Raw genomic sequence first — 15,007 nt, forward strand, 5'->3', positions numbered from 1 at the left:
ATCTTCAAATCATAACAACAAGCAAGTTTCAGGAAGGTTGTTGGATACAGGATCAATACACAAAATAGTATACTCATATGTTAGCAATAAGAAATTAGAAATCATAATTAAAGTGAAAAAATTCCATTTATAACTGCAATAAAATCTCTAAGGTTCCTATAGGAATATATGTAACAAGATTTATAAGACATTTATGGAAAAAATACAAAATTTATTGAAGGACATAAAATAACTCCTTTGTTTATAGATGATGCCTCAATCACTATGTGTTACATATACATATATGTATATATATGTATACATGTGTGTGTATATATACACACATATATGTAATTTCTACAAAGTTTATAGTCTGACATTTTATATATAGGTACTGATTAAATTACAATTTAAAATTTCTACTGGTCAAAACACACCGGGAGCAGTTAGAAGAGAAGCCATAGAGTAGAAGAAGGTATCATAAAATTAATCAAAACAAGATTAGTACCCAGAATAAAACATTCTCACATATCAATGAAAGACAGAATCCCACAGAAAAATGGACAAAGGCCCGGCCAGGGGTGGCTCAGCGGTTGAGCATCCACCTAGGATCCAGGATATGGCAGTTCAATCCCCGGTCAGGGCACATGCCCCGGTTCGGGCTCGATCCCCAGTGGGGGGCATGCAGGAGGCAGAAGATCAGTGACGACTCTCTCATCATGGATGTTTCCCTCTCTCTCTCTCCTTCCCCCTTCCTCTCTCTGAAATCAATAAAGACATATTAAAAAAAAAAAAGAAGAGAAAAATGGACAAAGCCTATAAACAGTCAATTCACAGTAGGAAAACACAGATGGCTAATAAATATTTTAAGATAAATTCAGGCTTAAAATTCAGTCCTAAATTCAGTAATTAGTGAAATGCAAAGTAAAAAAATAATGAGGTACCATTTTATATCCATTAGGTTGATAAAAATAAAAAACCTCTATAAGGACATGAAAGGATGGGTATATTAATACTCTACTGGTGGTAGTATATTGCAAAATTGAAGATGCATATATCTTAATACCCAGAAATTCTACTTCTGAGCATAAATAAATCCTTGCATATATACTCAAGGAGACGGTATAAGGATACTCGGTGCCACCTTATGTGTGATGGTGAAAATCTGGCAGATAATTCCATCAATAGGGTGGACATATTGATGGCTATATAAGTCATGATAAGTCATTTCCCTAAAAAAAATGGGAAGCAAATTTTGTAAAAATGTTAACTTATGTCATAACCAGGTAATGAGTAGATAAACGGGTATTTGATAGTATTTCTATAAAAAGATAATAATCTTAAAATCCCTACCCTCGGAGGGGGCAAATGAAGACTACAGGAAGAGAACCCTGGAGGTTTTCTAGTCCTAATTCCAGCAGCCTCTGAAGCCCAACTCTTCCATGGACTTTCCCAGAGCTCCACGTGGTATTTCAATACTTTTTAAATAAACTCCCCTTTTGGCCCAAGATAATTTTAATTGTATGTCTGTCACAGCTGAAAGAGTCCTGACTATTATAATCAGGCAATCAGAGTCTGAGGCCATTGATTATTGTAATCATATAACTAACTCTGCTTGCTCTAATTCCAAACGCTCTGAACAACATTCTGATTATAGTTTGCCTTCCAATATATGTTGGGGTTTTTTAAACCAAGAGAGAATGCTTTTATTAGGCGGACATAACTGGTGGGCTTGAACGTTTTCTCATTTTAAATGAACTAATAAGAATTCTGGATTTTCTTGAGAGTTTAAGAACCCCAATCAATCTTCATGAGTCAGACAAATTCTGAAGACGGAAATGTAAAACGGAAGACAGGATTCTGGTAACCTCCCCGATGATGCCATGCTGTGCGGACACGTGGATGTTGGGCAGCAGACTTTCACCCCGCACCACCCACAACTTGCCACACGTGCCCTCTTTAACCCGTAACGGCTGTAAGGCGGAGAACAACTGGAGATGTTCTGTAAGATGAGAAAGGAAGAGAAGCTTGACACTGAAGTTAGCACTGAAGCCACGGGACTTGCTGAAATACCTACACCTGCGCTGACACCAGGGGGAACTTGTGTGACTCTATGACATGATGCACTAAACCCCGCAGGATCGCAGTTCTCAAGCCTGGAAGAACTTTAAAGATCAATTGCTTCTTTTCTGTTTCTCGCGGAGGAGGCGCAGGTATTTTCTCTCCCGCTTCCCGGCAGCCAGAACCAGGGTGTGTGACATCTACTCAGCAAATAAGATGGTCCCACCTCGGAGTCGGAATCTGAGTGTGTGACTCGGAGAAGCAGAGAATGAGTGTGTAATTAATCCCATCGCCGGTGGCAGTAGATGCTGCATTCATTATTTAACACGAGGGCCATTATTTAGCCACATTACTTATGTAGCCACAGGGGGCCAAGGAGTCGACTGGCTCTGTGTGGCAGGAGGAAAGGGGGAGCTTAGAACCACTCTAGGAAACTGTCTCATTCTTAACAGCACCCATCACTTAAAAATAAAGTACATTGTGCTGAAACGAATATCCCTGTTACTTCCTTGTCTTTCTACCTACTGAACCTGACAGTGTTCCACAGCTGCTGAGTGCCAGGCCTGTGTTTCCGAAATCAACTTCTAAAAGCTAGTGGCCAAGAGACAGAGAGGAAAGATAAAGTGGAGGACAATCTGAATCTGCTTTGACTCCTGATCCAAGCCAAGCCCTTGCTAAGTTCCTCAGCAGTGTGGAAGCAGCTCTCCCCTCCCATCAAGAACACAGAACTGTGAACCCAAAGGCTCTAGTCTCTGTTTACCACTAAATAGTCACTGGGCCTTGAGCAAATCGCTTAAACCCACTTCATCTTAATTCCCCCCATTAGTATCTGCTCCATCAATATTTATAGAATAGATGGACGGATTAATTAATTAATGAGGAATTGGACTCCTCGATTCTCTCTGCTTTGATTTCCTCCTCTAGACAATTAAGAAAACCTACCCAAATGGAGGAAGGGATAGTGGGTAATGCGTGTGAAAGCACTTGGAGGGATATGGAGCATCATATACATTTAAGCATGAAAGACAATGCACTATAGTGGTTAAGGGCAGACACTGCAGTCGGACCAGACAGGAGTTTCAAACCCAGTTCTGGTGCTTAAGTAGGGAAGGGCCTTTTGGAAAGTTACTTTACCTCTCTGAGCCCCCTTTTTTTTTCTTTTTCTTTTTTTTAACATGTTTTTATTGATTTTTAGTGATAGAAGAAGGGAAATGGAGAGAGATAAAAATATCAATGAGAGAGAAGCATCGACCAGCTGCCTCCTGCACACCCTGTGCTGGGGATCGAGCCCGCCAACCCGGGCATGTACCCTGACCGGGAATCAAACTGATGACCTCTTGGTGCGTGGGTCGGTGCTCAATCCACTGAGCCACACTGGCCAGGCTGAGGCCCTTTTCAATGGAGGTAGTTGCAGCATCCATTCTCAAAGAATGAGGAGTGAATAAAATAAAGCACATAAAGGCATTAATTCAGACACATAGTATGTGCTCACTAACACAAGAAGGAAAAACAGTGCTGTAATGATACTAATCAAACAGTGGAAGGACACGGTCCCTTTTTGCATCTTAATTGGATTATTCAAGCCGCTCGGAGGAGAACGGATTGAAAGGAAGGCAGAGGAACTAGTTGGGATTCTTATATTAGCAACTGGGTCTGGATCGGTGACCCCTCTCTTGCTCCAGTCTCAAATGCCAACCTATTTTCTTCCTCCCATCTTTACTGCCTCAGGGAATGGCCCCATTAACCCCAGGTGTCTAAGCCAGAAGCCTGGGAATCAACCTTGAGTCTTCTTTATCCTAATAATTAATCAGTCATCAAGTAAATGTCTATTCCTTTCAATGTCTAAACTCTGAACCCTTCTCTCCCTCCACTACACCGCCAAAGATCCCACCTTTATTATGTCTTGCCTTGATTAGCTCAGGTCTTCTGATTGCAGTCTCAGTTGCCTACCTGCATTCTAAGCAGGTCATCCTGCACCATGCTTGAAAAGCTTTCACTGTCGCCTGCATGAGAAAGTCCAAACTCCTTAACAGAGTTTTCAGGCCCTACTTGCTTTGTCCCCCATATCTCTTAGCTATTGTCACTGCACACTTGTACTTTGTGGAGCAGGCCCATGTCTCCCTTCCATGGCATATCCTTTATCTTCTGTCTATGGTGTCGTTCTCTCCTGTTGATCTGGCCCACTCCTACTCAGCTCATGCATCACTTCTATCTTGAAGCCATTTGTAACCTTCCAAATCTGCGGCATGTGCTCCCCTTGCATCCTGTGTTCACACTAGCATGTTGTAGAGTTGTTGGCTCATTCAACACCTATTTCAACCTCCCTTCTCTCTTGTTTTTCTCTACTCAGAAGTTAAAATGCTCTTGTAACCAATACCCTGTAGCCATGCCACAGTCTATTCAATAAATGAAGAATGAAGATCCTGAGGAGGGTTTCCCTTTCCCACTTCTTCCTCTCTAGGACAGATTGTTTGGGGGAGGCATGGCAACCATTTTGAGACTATGGGGATGAGAGCCATCTATTGAAGCTCATAGAGAAGAAAGACAAAAGGATCCTGTATCCTTGATAATATTGTTTAGGTTATTTGATTTCTCTGTGTTTTTGTTTCTCCCTCCATAGGATGCAGATAACGATGGACACTACTCACAGATTTTCGTAGGAGTAAATGAGTTAGTATACGGAAGACCCTTAGAATAGTGTCTGGCACATAATAAGCACCACATAGGCATTTGCTATTATTAGTATTACTCTTAAAGTTATAAGTTTCAGAAACCCAACTCAAACTCAACTAAGAAAAAAACAAAAAAAGGAGAAAACATCAGCACGTACAAAAAGAATGTCATCAGAGCTCTTTTCCACACCTCTGCTTAGCTCCATTTACAGGTAGATGCTCCCCCAGCAGCAAGATGCCTCTGTAACCTCACACCTGGAGCACGAGAGAGCATCATTCCCCAACTCCAATCATCATCCTCGAGTGTTTTCTGATGGGCCCGGCTGGGTCATGTGCCCAACACTTGGGTTTGGGGGGAAGTAGGAGTGTGGGGGGAAATCAGCCCATCCATTATATGACCTAAGTGGATTTCATTGAGTGGGAGAGAGGGTGCTGTCCAAAAGAAAGCTGGACACACACAAACAAAAGGTCCTACAGTGAGTAAGATGGGGAGTCAAGCATTGGGTTCCCATCTGTCTCACTTTCATCCCAGGGTCGTTTCACAGCACCACTCTCCTCTTCACATTTCCTTTATTGTTACCCTCCGTCACCATCATAACAGGTCAATTTTTTTTTAACTTTTTTTTCTTCTGGAAAAATGTTCAACACCTGGGTGGTATTTTACCAAGAGATAACTCACCACACAAGAGACTGAGCAGGAAAAAAAGGTAAATGCCTTGCACTGTACTTTGAGAAAAAAAGAAAACCTCTGTTATTATTCACAGGCAGTCCCATTCCTCTGAAGAGTGCCAAAGGTTTTACAGATGCTAAATGCGCCCGTGAGAGGAATAAATTGAAGGGTTTAGACTGTGGCCTAAGCTTGCTACTACTGCTGCAAAGTAATCACTCCACACATATGGATAAGTGCTCTGTGCCAACAATGAAAACTTAACTGCCTGAACTACTTTTTGACCTCATTTAACTTGTCCACTTATGTACTGCAGATGCCTTTCTCCTTAGAATCATAAAAGTTTAGAGCAGGAAAGGACTTTACAGATCATTTGGTTCAATCTCCTCATTTTCCAGATGGAAACCGCAGTAGCCCAGAGGGTTATTAGCCAGCACAAGGTCACACAGAAGGTTTAGTGCAGGTCCAGAAGTAGAAACCATATCTCCTATGTTCCCATAACATGCCCTTTCTGAAAAACCACACTGTGTCCAAAAAGCTACACGGGATCCAAAACAATGTTAATTTCTTTCTTCCCCAGTCCTGTGGATCGCAGTAATTGTTTGGATGAATTCTGGAAATGACACATTTATCATAAAATTTCAACAATATACACTAGTCACCACCACCAGGAGGCAATGAAATTTGGTAAAAATAAAACAGAACACATTGGTTTGCACTGGCCTTGTAAGAGGTCTACCTTTTTATATCTTTCTGTCCTCTGGTAGGTGGTCAGCGCTCCTGGGCTGTCCTCAAACTGACCCAGGCTCCCATGGGCCTCCTCACCCAGAAAATACTCTATGCCAGAACTGGCTTTCCCCTGTCAAAAAACTAACTTCTCTTGTAAACCATTATCCCAGGACCACACACAGTTACATATGCATATTTAAATAAGAGCTTCGGAGAAATCAGATCTTAAAATTCTATTTATACTTGGATCTGCTTGATGTGGTTTTTGTTGTATTGTTTTGGTTTCTGGTTGTTTGTTTCATGGTCACAGCTGCAGTCTAGTTATTATACACAGAAAACCTTACTTAGAAGGAATCAGCTACAAGTGTCTTGTTCTATGGGTAAACCATAAAATGATTTTATAGTAGATAATCATATATCAAGGGACTTTCTGATAATTAGTGAGTTATTTTCCATGTCTCATAAAGAGTACTTCCAAATGAAGTGAGAGTTCCTTGAGGATTCTTGAGAGAAAGATAGGAAGGCCAAAAAAGACTCTTAAATTAGCTTACTAATTATATTCATGTTCCCATCCACTTTTCCTGTGTGTCTTAAAGAAAATGTGCCTCTCATTATTTTTCTACATCTTTAATGTCTCTATCCACGTAGTAAAAGCAAGGTATGTTAGAACCTCCTTGCCTCTCACCCCTTCCATCACTGGCCAATGCCAATTCCTTGGAAACTCATTGCTGGAAATGCAACTAACTCAAGAGAAGCAATAGTTCTGGTTCTAGATGAGCTCAATTAGCCTCAAACTATGTAAATCTCATTTTTAAAGTTTAAGTCATTGCTATCACTTTTAGTTTCAACTTGACTACTCCCTATATTACAATTTAATTTTTTCTCTGCCTATGACTTATGTGGAAGGAATGTATCCACAGAACCCCTTTCTCTAGTTAGGGTCAGGAATGATAACTACAGTGGTGTCCAACATTCTAGTTGTTCTGGTTTTCAGTATGTTTCACTGAGATGTTGGCTGCCAATTTAAGGAGGAAAGGTGGTGTGTCTTCTTCACATTGGTTTAAAATGAAGTAGGTAAGCTTTTGGTTAAGTTGTGAGAAAAGAAACAGACTGTCAAACGCCATCCCAGCATAATGGATGTTAACCTAAAAATTAATATAAATGCATCTGACTAATGTCTCCCTAATAAAAAAGCTAGACCTGTATTCTGATTTTGTTGTTGTTGTTGCTAAGAGGTTACTTGAGGTTTAAATTTACATTATGATTACAGCTTTCCTTTTATAAGTTAAAGCACATTATTTTGGTCCACTGAGCAAACTCATTCTTATTCATTGCCTTTTAAAGTTGACATTTAACTTCCACAGCTGTACAGTTGGCAAGAAGCAAAAGGATATTTAATATTCAAGAGAGCAGGTTCTAAAATACCACAGCATTCTATTGTATGGGATGTCCTATAATTAGTGTACATTACCTGAAAGAAAAAATTGCATATGAAATTAGGAGAGAATGGTTGAAGGTGCTCACGTATTTATTTCCTTGTTAATTCTCAGTAATCAAATAAAACAAGTAATTCTAGCCATTCAAACCAATAAGAGATGATTTTCTAAGAAACCATGTCTTCTCATGTATTTATTAGCATAGAAATAAGAAAAACTTTTGGTTCTACAGGCCTTGACTCCCTAAATCAAATAAGATAGGAATTAACCACACCCTTTCCTATTATAATTTGCTATTCATCATCAGAAATCATTTATTCATTCAAGAAAAAATTACTGTGCTTGTGTTGTAGGTCAGGCTCTCTGTGAGGCGCTAGGGATAGAGCTGAGACTTTCAGAGCATTGACTTTAGAGCAAGAAAGACAAACAAGAATGCAATTAATTGCAACCCAGATAGATAGCGTTGGGATAAAAAGAAACACATGGCACTATGAATACCCACAAGGGACCAACCATGGGGGTTGAAGGTAGCAGGAGGAAGGGAAGCTCCTCTGGAGGAGGTAACATTTCAGGTGAGATTGATGACTTCGGAGTTAAGAATGAATGTACAGCTCCCATCTTGCTTCCTCAAAACGATCTATTAAAGCCACATTAAAGAGACTTTAAAAATAATAAATCCACAAGAACAGGGAAAACAGGAAAAGGGATGAGAGAAACAAATTTTGGAAGCTCAAGAGAAGATGGACAAGTAGTCTCTGACTTAGCAGAAAGCTGAGTCCTAAAGCAGCAAAGGAGGCCTCAGGGAGAGCTCTTTGAGAAGCAGTTAGAACTCCAGGCCCCAAATGCACTCCCCATTGCTGGGTCACTGGCAGTAGGAAGCTGGAAATTTATTCACTGGAAAGGGTAAAAGAGAAAGTCCTTGATCAAAAACGCGGTTCAGTGACCATACACAATGAAGGATTATTACTGATGTCCCAGCCAATTGCCCCACTGGCTCCAAGAACACAGACACCAGCCCTCCACCCTTCAGATGTGTGAGAGCTTCCCCTAGGGAATCTGACCAACCCACATGGAAAGACTAAAATACTGACACAAGGGTTTCTGCAAAAAAGGAAGGGAAAAAAGACCCACCCAGATAGATCCCTCCAGTGAAGCTCCAAGTCAACACGCCTCACTCACAGGCTCCAAGCTTCATCTCTTAATCCTGAGAAGAAAACAAAGGATTGATTCCCAGACACCCGAGGGAAGCCCCTAGCGTGGAAGACAGATAACTACAAACAAATAAACAGAAACAGGGGAGCATTCTTGGAGAAAATAAGAGACTATTTGCATGGAGGAAAAATTAAAGAAAAACAAACTACCATTATAACATCTCCAGCTAGATAAGAGAAGATACTGCAGTCACAAAACCAAAACATGGAGCCTATAAAAACAGAAGGATTCAGAAAACAAAAATTGTACTCAATAGTAGAGTTGGAGAAACAGAGAGCAAAGTTGATAGTAAAGACAAAAATAAAATAGAAAAGACAAGACAATTAGGGGACCAGGGCAAGCAATCCAACATCCAAATAAAGAACTTCAAAAAACAGAGAACAGAGAAAATGGAAGGTAAAAGTCATCAATGAAATAAATCAAGAATATTGCCCTGAACTGATAGATAGGAGTTTCTAGACTGAAAGGGTTCACCAAGTATCTGGCCCAGCTGACCAGCACAGCACTTACCATTCATGCATCAGTTACTCCTCTAATTGTTTTACATACATTAACTTGCTTAATCATGGCAATAACTCTATAAAATGGGTGCTTTGTAATCATCACCCCCATTTTACAGATAAAGAAACAGGTACAAAACATGCCCAAGGTCTTTAAGTAGAAGACCCAGGGTTTGAAGGCAGGTAATGTATGCCGGGAGTCTACCACACAATACGCAGGAGAGGGCACCACTGTGAAACTTCAGAATACACTACAGACAGTTCTAGCTGATTTTTTAAGCCAGGGGTATGTGCTATTTTGATAGCGCATGCAGAGCCCAGCCCCTGATCAGCCACCTGAAGGGAAGCCCATGCAGGCTTCCTCCTCTCCAGCACCCTGACCTGCAAACTCCAGTCCTACCAGAGGCTCTAAATTCTATTCCCACGTCCAGGCTCAGCAGGAACACTGCTCTACCCTTGGGCTCACCTGCCTGTACCACAGCCAGAAAAACTTCTCTCGGGGGGCCAGGGGAGGGCGCGATGAGCTTCACTGGTTGCTGCCCAACACTTGACAACAGTCACCTAATCTATTTTGCCCAGTTCTGCAGTTATTCACGGCAGGAGAGTAAATCTGAAACCAGCCCTTTTATACCCGCAGGTATTTTTATTTGACCCTCACATTTAAATAATTCTGGGCTCAAAATTCTTTCCTTCAATACTTTAATGTTACGCTCTTATATCCAGTGCTGCTGTTGGAAAATTAAAGTCAATTTGATTTTTATTATTTTGCCTCTGTTTTCTGCTGTTTCTTTTACTTCCCCAAATAGTAAAGCTTTAACTTTGTTCCATTGGTTTTAAATTCCTGTTCCGTTTGCTCTGGCGGGCCTGCTTCCTCTGGTATAGGTTCCCTACATCTCACTCTTCATGATGCTTTTGTTCTTTAGATGTGTTATCATTTTTTCAATTGAGGTGTCACCTGTATTACTCTTAAGACTATCAGTTGCCTCTACTTTTGACAACTACATAGATAATCCGCTGAAAAGGGAGGCTAAGTTGGTGAGGATGGGAAATACGAGCTGAGTGCGGCCACTGCAGTTTGCTGGGCTTAACTACACTTGCTTTCCCTGCCATTTTTTTGTCCTAAAGATGCACAGCCCAGTTCTTTTATATCTGAGGCTGCTTTCTCTAATGGAAGTTGAGGAGACAACTCAGGGTCCTACTGACTATCTGTGGCTACATTACAGATCTCAATGCTGAGATCAGTGCTTTAGGGAGGTAAGCTGCTGGCATCAAATTATTATGTAGAACCTTGGCTGTCTCATTTTCTGCCATGGACTAAAAACAGCAGTCAAAGTCCGTGTGGAAATCCAGCTTTGAGCATATATAATCCAAGTTTTCAAATACGACAGACAAGATTCTTTCATCTCCTGTCTAAGCCTGGCCCAACGAGATCACAGCTCCCTCCCTGGACTGGCCTACAACTCCATCTAGAGACTTCACGTCTTGCCTTCTCCCTTCTCTTCTCCTCCCATCCCCTAGGCTTCTCCTACTCTAGTCCTTTATTTTCTTGAGAGTTTCTCAGCGTTTTGATAGAGTTGTCAAAGTCTGCCTCTGGATTCATTATGTTTTCCCATGTCTTTGCTGGAAATTCCAGACTTCAGTGTAGAGAAGGGGGCCAGCAGGATGTTTTTAGCTTATCACCTTGATGGAAGCCAGAGGCCCACTCTCTTCAAGGATCATCCTTGGGATACTCCTTGTGGACCTTTCAGCCCACTTAGAGCTGTTACAGGCTGTGGGGGATACAGGCCAGGCCAGTCTTATTGATGAAATCAAAGTTAGAACCCACAGGGTTAGAATACCTGGACAGGATTACAACAGGAGACTGTGAAATGGGGTGAGACTCCCCAACCCTCTCCACCTCAGGCAGACTCAGCAAATTAGCTTCTTTCTGATGCCACACAGTTTTCAAAGGAAGAAAAAAACATTTAAATTGCTAGTCCTAATGACACACATTCATATCTTCCTAATGAACAATTCAATAGTTAAAATTTTGTCATGCTTGTAAGCACCTGTATCTCCACATCATTTACATCTATACCATTACAGAAATTATGAAAGTTTGTATTCTTTATAAAGATGAGTGGAAAGGGAATTTCTTTTCTGTAGTAACAAGTCATGCCACCTCCAAAATAAATTTATTTTATTGGCAAAGTCGATTCTCTTTATTTGGGGTGATGTCCTATAAAGTCACCACAAACACTGAAGGAGCAAATGCTGAACCACTGCTCCCTGGAGAAATAGGGGGTTAGATCCTCAAGAGCCTCTGGTTATAATATTTTCATCAACTAACCAATAGATAACTGGCTTTGTGTGTGTTTCTGTTTAAAGATACCTTATTTAATATATATTGTTAACTCATGAACACTGGACTCACAGTCACCAGCATTATAACTCATGCCTGAAGGAAGCTTAATCTAACACACCTTTTCTCTCCACATCACAGCCTGTCGTGCTTAGGAATGTTAGATAGCACTTAGCACTATACAGTACTTGGGAGCCATTCAAACAGCAAATTCATCAATTAAAAAACAACTCACTTGACATGGAAGCATGGATCAGACTGACGAATCTCAGAGGGAAGGTGGGGGTGGGTGGGGAGAGATTGACCAGAGAATTTATATGCATATACCCATAACCCATGGACACAGACAATAGTGCAGTGAAGGCCTGGGGAGGAGAGTGTGTGCGGGGTGGGAGGGGTCAATGGGGGAAAACGGGGACATCTGTAATATTTTGAACAATAAAAAAACAAACAAAATAAAACTCACTAAATAGACCTTGAAAAGGACACTTGCTCACAGTACTAGAGCTGAAACAGGAAGGCAGAGCCTCACCTTGTTCAACCTAAGCTGGGAATGTAGGCATTCGGTGGCTCAAGTTTTTCACCACATTATACATGTTCGTGAATGACTGCAACAGCACCCCAAGTACTGATTTGGGGGTTATAAATAAATTTTTTTGAGTAATAGAATTTGCACATATGGAATCCATGAATAATATGGGTTGACTATTATTTATTAACGTTATGCATATTGATGGAAAGAGAACCTTTTGTTAAAGGAAAGAAGTCTGTAAGCTGCTACATAAAGGTAACTTTGTTGACTTTGGTGGCCCCTCACACCTTCACCCCTGCAAACAATCCTCCTGAATCACTAGGGAACACGTGCAACCTGCAGCAGTTTAAGGGCTACTTACATTTTGCGCCGATTTGGTGGGTGTCTAGTAAAGAGAGCTCCAAAGCCTGTCACAGGCAACCCAGTGTCCCTGGAAACAAGATACCAATTTTAGAAACATGTCAGACTAACATTTATAGACTAGCAAAGCCATAGAAAACTAATTTGGGGCTGAATTTTTATGATAATTAGTTTTAAAGGATTTTCATGTTTGCAACTTTTATGCACTTTGTAAAATAAAACGTCCCAATGTGTAAATGAAAATGTCATTACTTTGACTGCATTTTCCAACAATTACAATATAAGACAAAGTCTACATCACATACTTCCACAGAAAGTTACTGTGCCAGGTTGCAGGACTAGAGATAGGACTAAGAAATAGTTCCTACTCTCAAAAAACCCTCTATCTCAGAGAAACATACATACATATAAATAACTAGAATGTAAGTCCAACTGTTTTATAGAACACAAACAAAATGCCCCGAGGGCAAAGAAATAAGAGCAATTAATTCTGTTTAATAACAGCTTAGCTAACTCTTAATGCACCTCAGGCAATCTTTTTATGCACATTTCACACTTTATTTCATCTAAACTTCAGAAAAACTCTATAAAGTAGATAGTTTTATAATTCCTATTTTATAGTGAAGAAACTAAGGGTTACAGACACTAAATAACTTTCACAAGTAAATTGTGGAGCTGGGGTTCAAACCTAGATAGTCAGAACCCTGACCAGAAAGAACATGTAAAGAGGAAGTGACATTTTAGCTGGACCCAGAATGAGCAGTGCTGATTGGCAAACTGAGGGAAGGGAATTCCAAACAGAAGGAACGGCATAGGCAGGAAACATGGAAGTGTGAGATGTGTTCCTGCAACATGTAGCTGGTGCCCTATACCTCTTCAGTACTTATACAACTCCTTTCCTGCAGGTGCCTGTTCTGTAAGCAAAGGAAAATATTAAGAATACCTTTCAATAATCCCAGAGCTTATTGTTTCCTCATTCAATAAAGCCTTGCTTTTTATTTCAGTCCTTTTCATGTTTAAAATAGCTTTTTCCATTTGTTCATGTGTTTCTGAGATCCAAATCTGGAAAAATGTAGAAGCCATATACGAGAAAAATAAATTGTAAAAAATGGTCAGTCACTAAAATATATTGTTGTTGAATCAAATTCTGATTTTCATTGTTGACTCCACTGATATTAAAAAATAAGTGATATCTCATAGCAGCTATTTCATCATAAACATGTAAAAATGGCAGTTTCTTACTGTATGTTGTTGAAAAATAAAAATCAAATTGGTTGTTTCTATGAAATGAAAAGTGCTGCATTCAACTGAATATTAATTACATCTGCTTCCTATTCCTTCTCAAGGTTAACATAGTTTAATTCCCCTAAGTAAGGAATTATTGTAGCAATCACTTTGTAAATCAAATAGAACTTCATATATAATCATCATCATCATCACCATCATCACTGTCAATCATCACCAGCATTATCCATTTTCTATCACAGGTGATAATTCAATGAATTATCAAGCAACTATTACTATGAGGAAAATCTGCAGGTTGTAAGACGTACACAAACCAACTGCAGATGCATCATGGGTAGTATCTAGGGAATCTTGGAATAAAAACAGATGGTGACGATTGAATAGTTTCATACAAAACTCTAGAATACCACAAATGTGGAGGGTCACATCAGAGAACCAGAACTCTCCACCACCATCAGAACCCGTTACTTTCCCTGATCCTGACGACTAGGGTCCCCAACACATTCAACAAAGCCCCAGATCCCATTAATCCCATTAGGTTGTGTTTATAAAGAAAGAGAAACCACCGTTTAGAAATTTGAAGACTGCTGCTGCTATCATATGCCTCTGGTCCACTTTGGGTCCGTATAATACGGCTCTGCAACAACTAGGAATCTCCCCAACTCAAAAGCAATTTTAACTACAGTCTCAGGTCCTACTTTCCTGGCCTACTCCCTGGCTCTACAGATCCTCGGCTTCTCTCACCACTGTTCTCTAAGAGCACAGCCTCCTGAATCACCAGCCTCCCAGCCCAACTTCCAAGCCTGCATTCCTATACCCCCAGTTCAACTACTACTCTTCTTACATCCCCAAGTTCACAAGTCAATGATAGAGGACACAGTATTGGGCTTCATAGTTTATACTTTAACAAAAAAAGAAGACATATCTTGGGGGGGAGGGCAGATTTCTAGCCACCATGTTTTAAGGTTTAAGTTTGACACAAAATTTTACCTTAGGTATGCTCTGATAATTTTCGGCAATGAAATACTTCAAATCAATCAACACCTTTGAAAATTTTATGAAACAAAGATATCGCCAAACATGAAATAATGAGAAGTAAAAGAAAGCAGATGATAATAGCATTAGTAGAGCTTAAGTTTATTGAGTGCTTAATCTGTGTCAGATGCCACATTAAACACTTTGTATGCATTATTTCATTAAATGCTCAAAGTCACCCTACGAGTATTGTGTATCAATCTTGGCCAAAGAAGGGAAGGAACAATAAAACGGGGGA

General features: G+C 40.3%; 1 protein-coding gene across 3 annotated transcripts in view; it reads right to left on the reverse strand.

Annotated features, from left to right (window-relative positions):
- Positions 1 to 15,007, reverse strand: part of CFAP95 (cilia and flagella associated protein 95) — a 117,852-nt gene that overhangs the window by 64,567 nt on the left and 38,278 nt on the right. For all 3 annotated transcript variants that reach the window (XM_081151824.1, XM_081151823.1, XM_081151825.1), the window contains 2 exons: positions 13,433 to 13,551; positions 12,491 to 12,559 (listed from right to left, as the gene is read on the reverse strand). In XM_081151824.1, coding sequence (XP_081007950.1) covers positions 12,491 to 12,559; positions 13,433 to 13,551 — 188 coding nt within the window. The remainder of the gene's footprint in view (positions 1 to 12,490; positions 12,560 to 13,432; positions 13,552 to 15,007) is intronic.

This window comes from Miniopterus schreibersii (genome assembly GCF_964146895.1).
Source record: "Miniopterus schreibersii genome assembly, chromosome: 11".
NCBI lineage: Eukaryota > Metazoa > Chordata > Mammalia > Chiroptera > Miniopteridae > Miniopterus > Miniopterus schreibersii.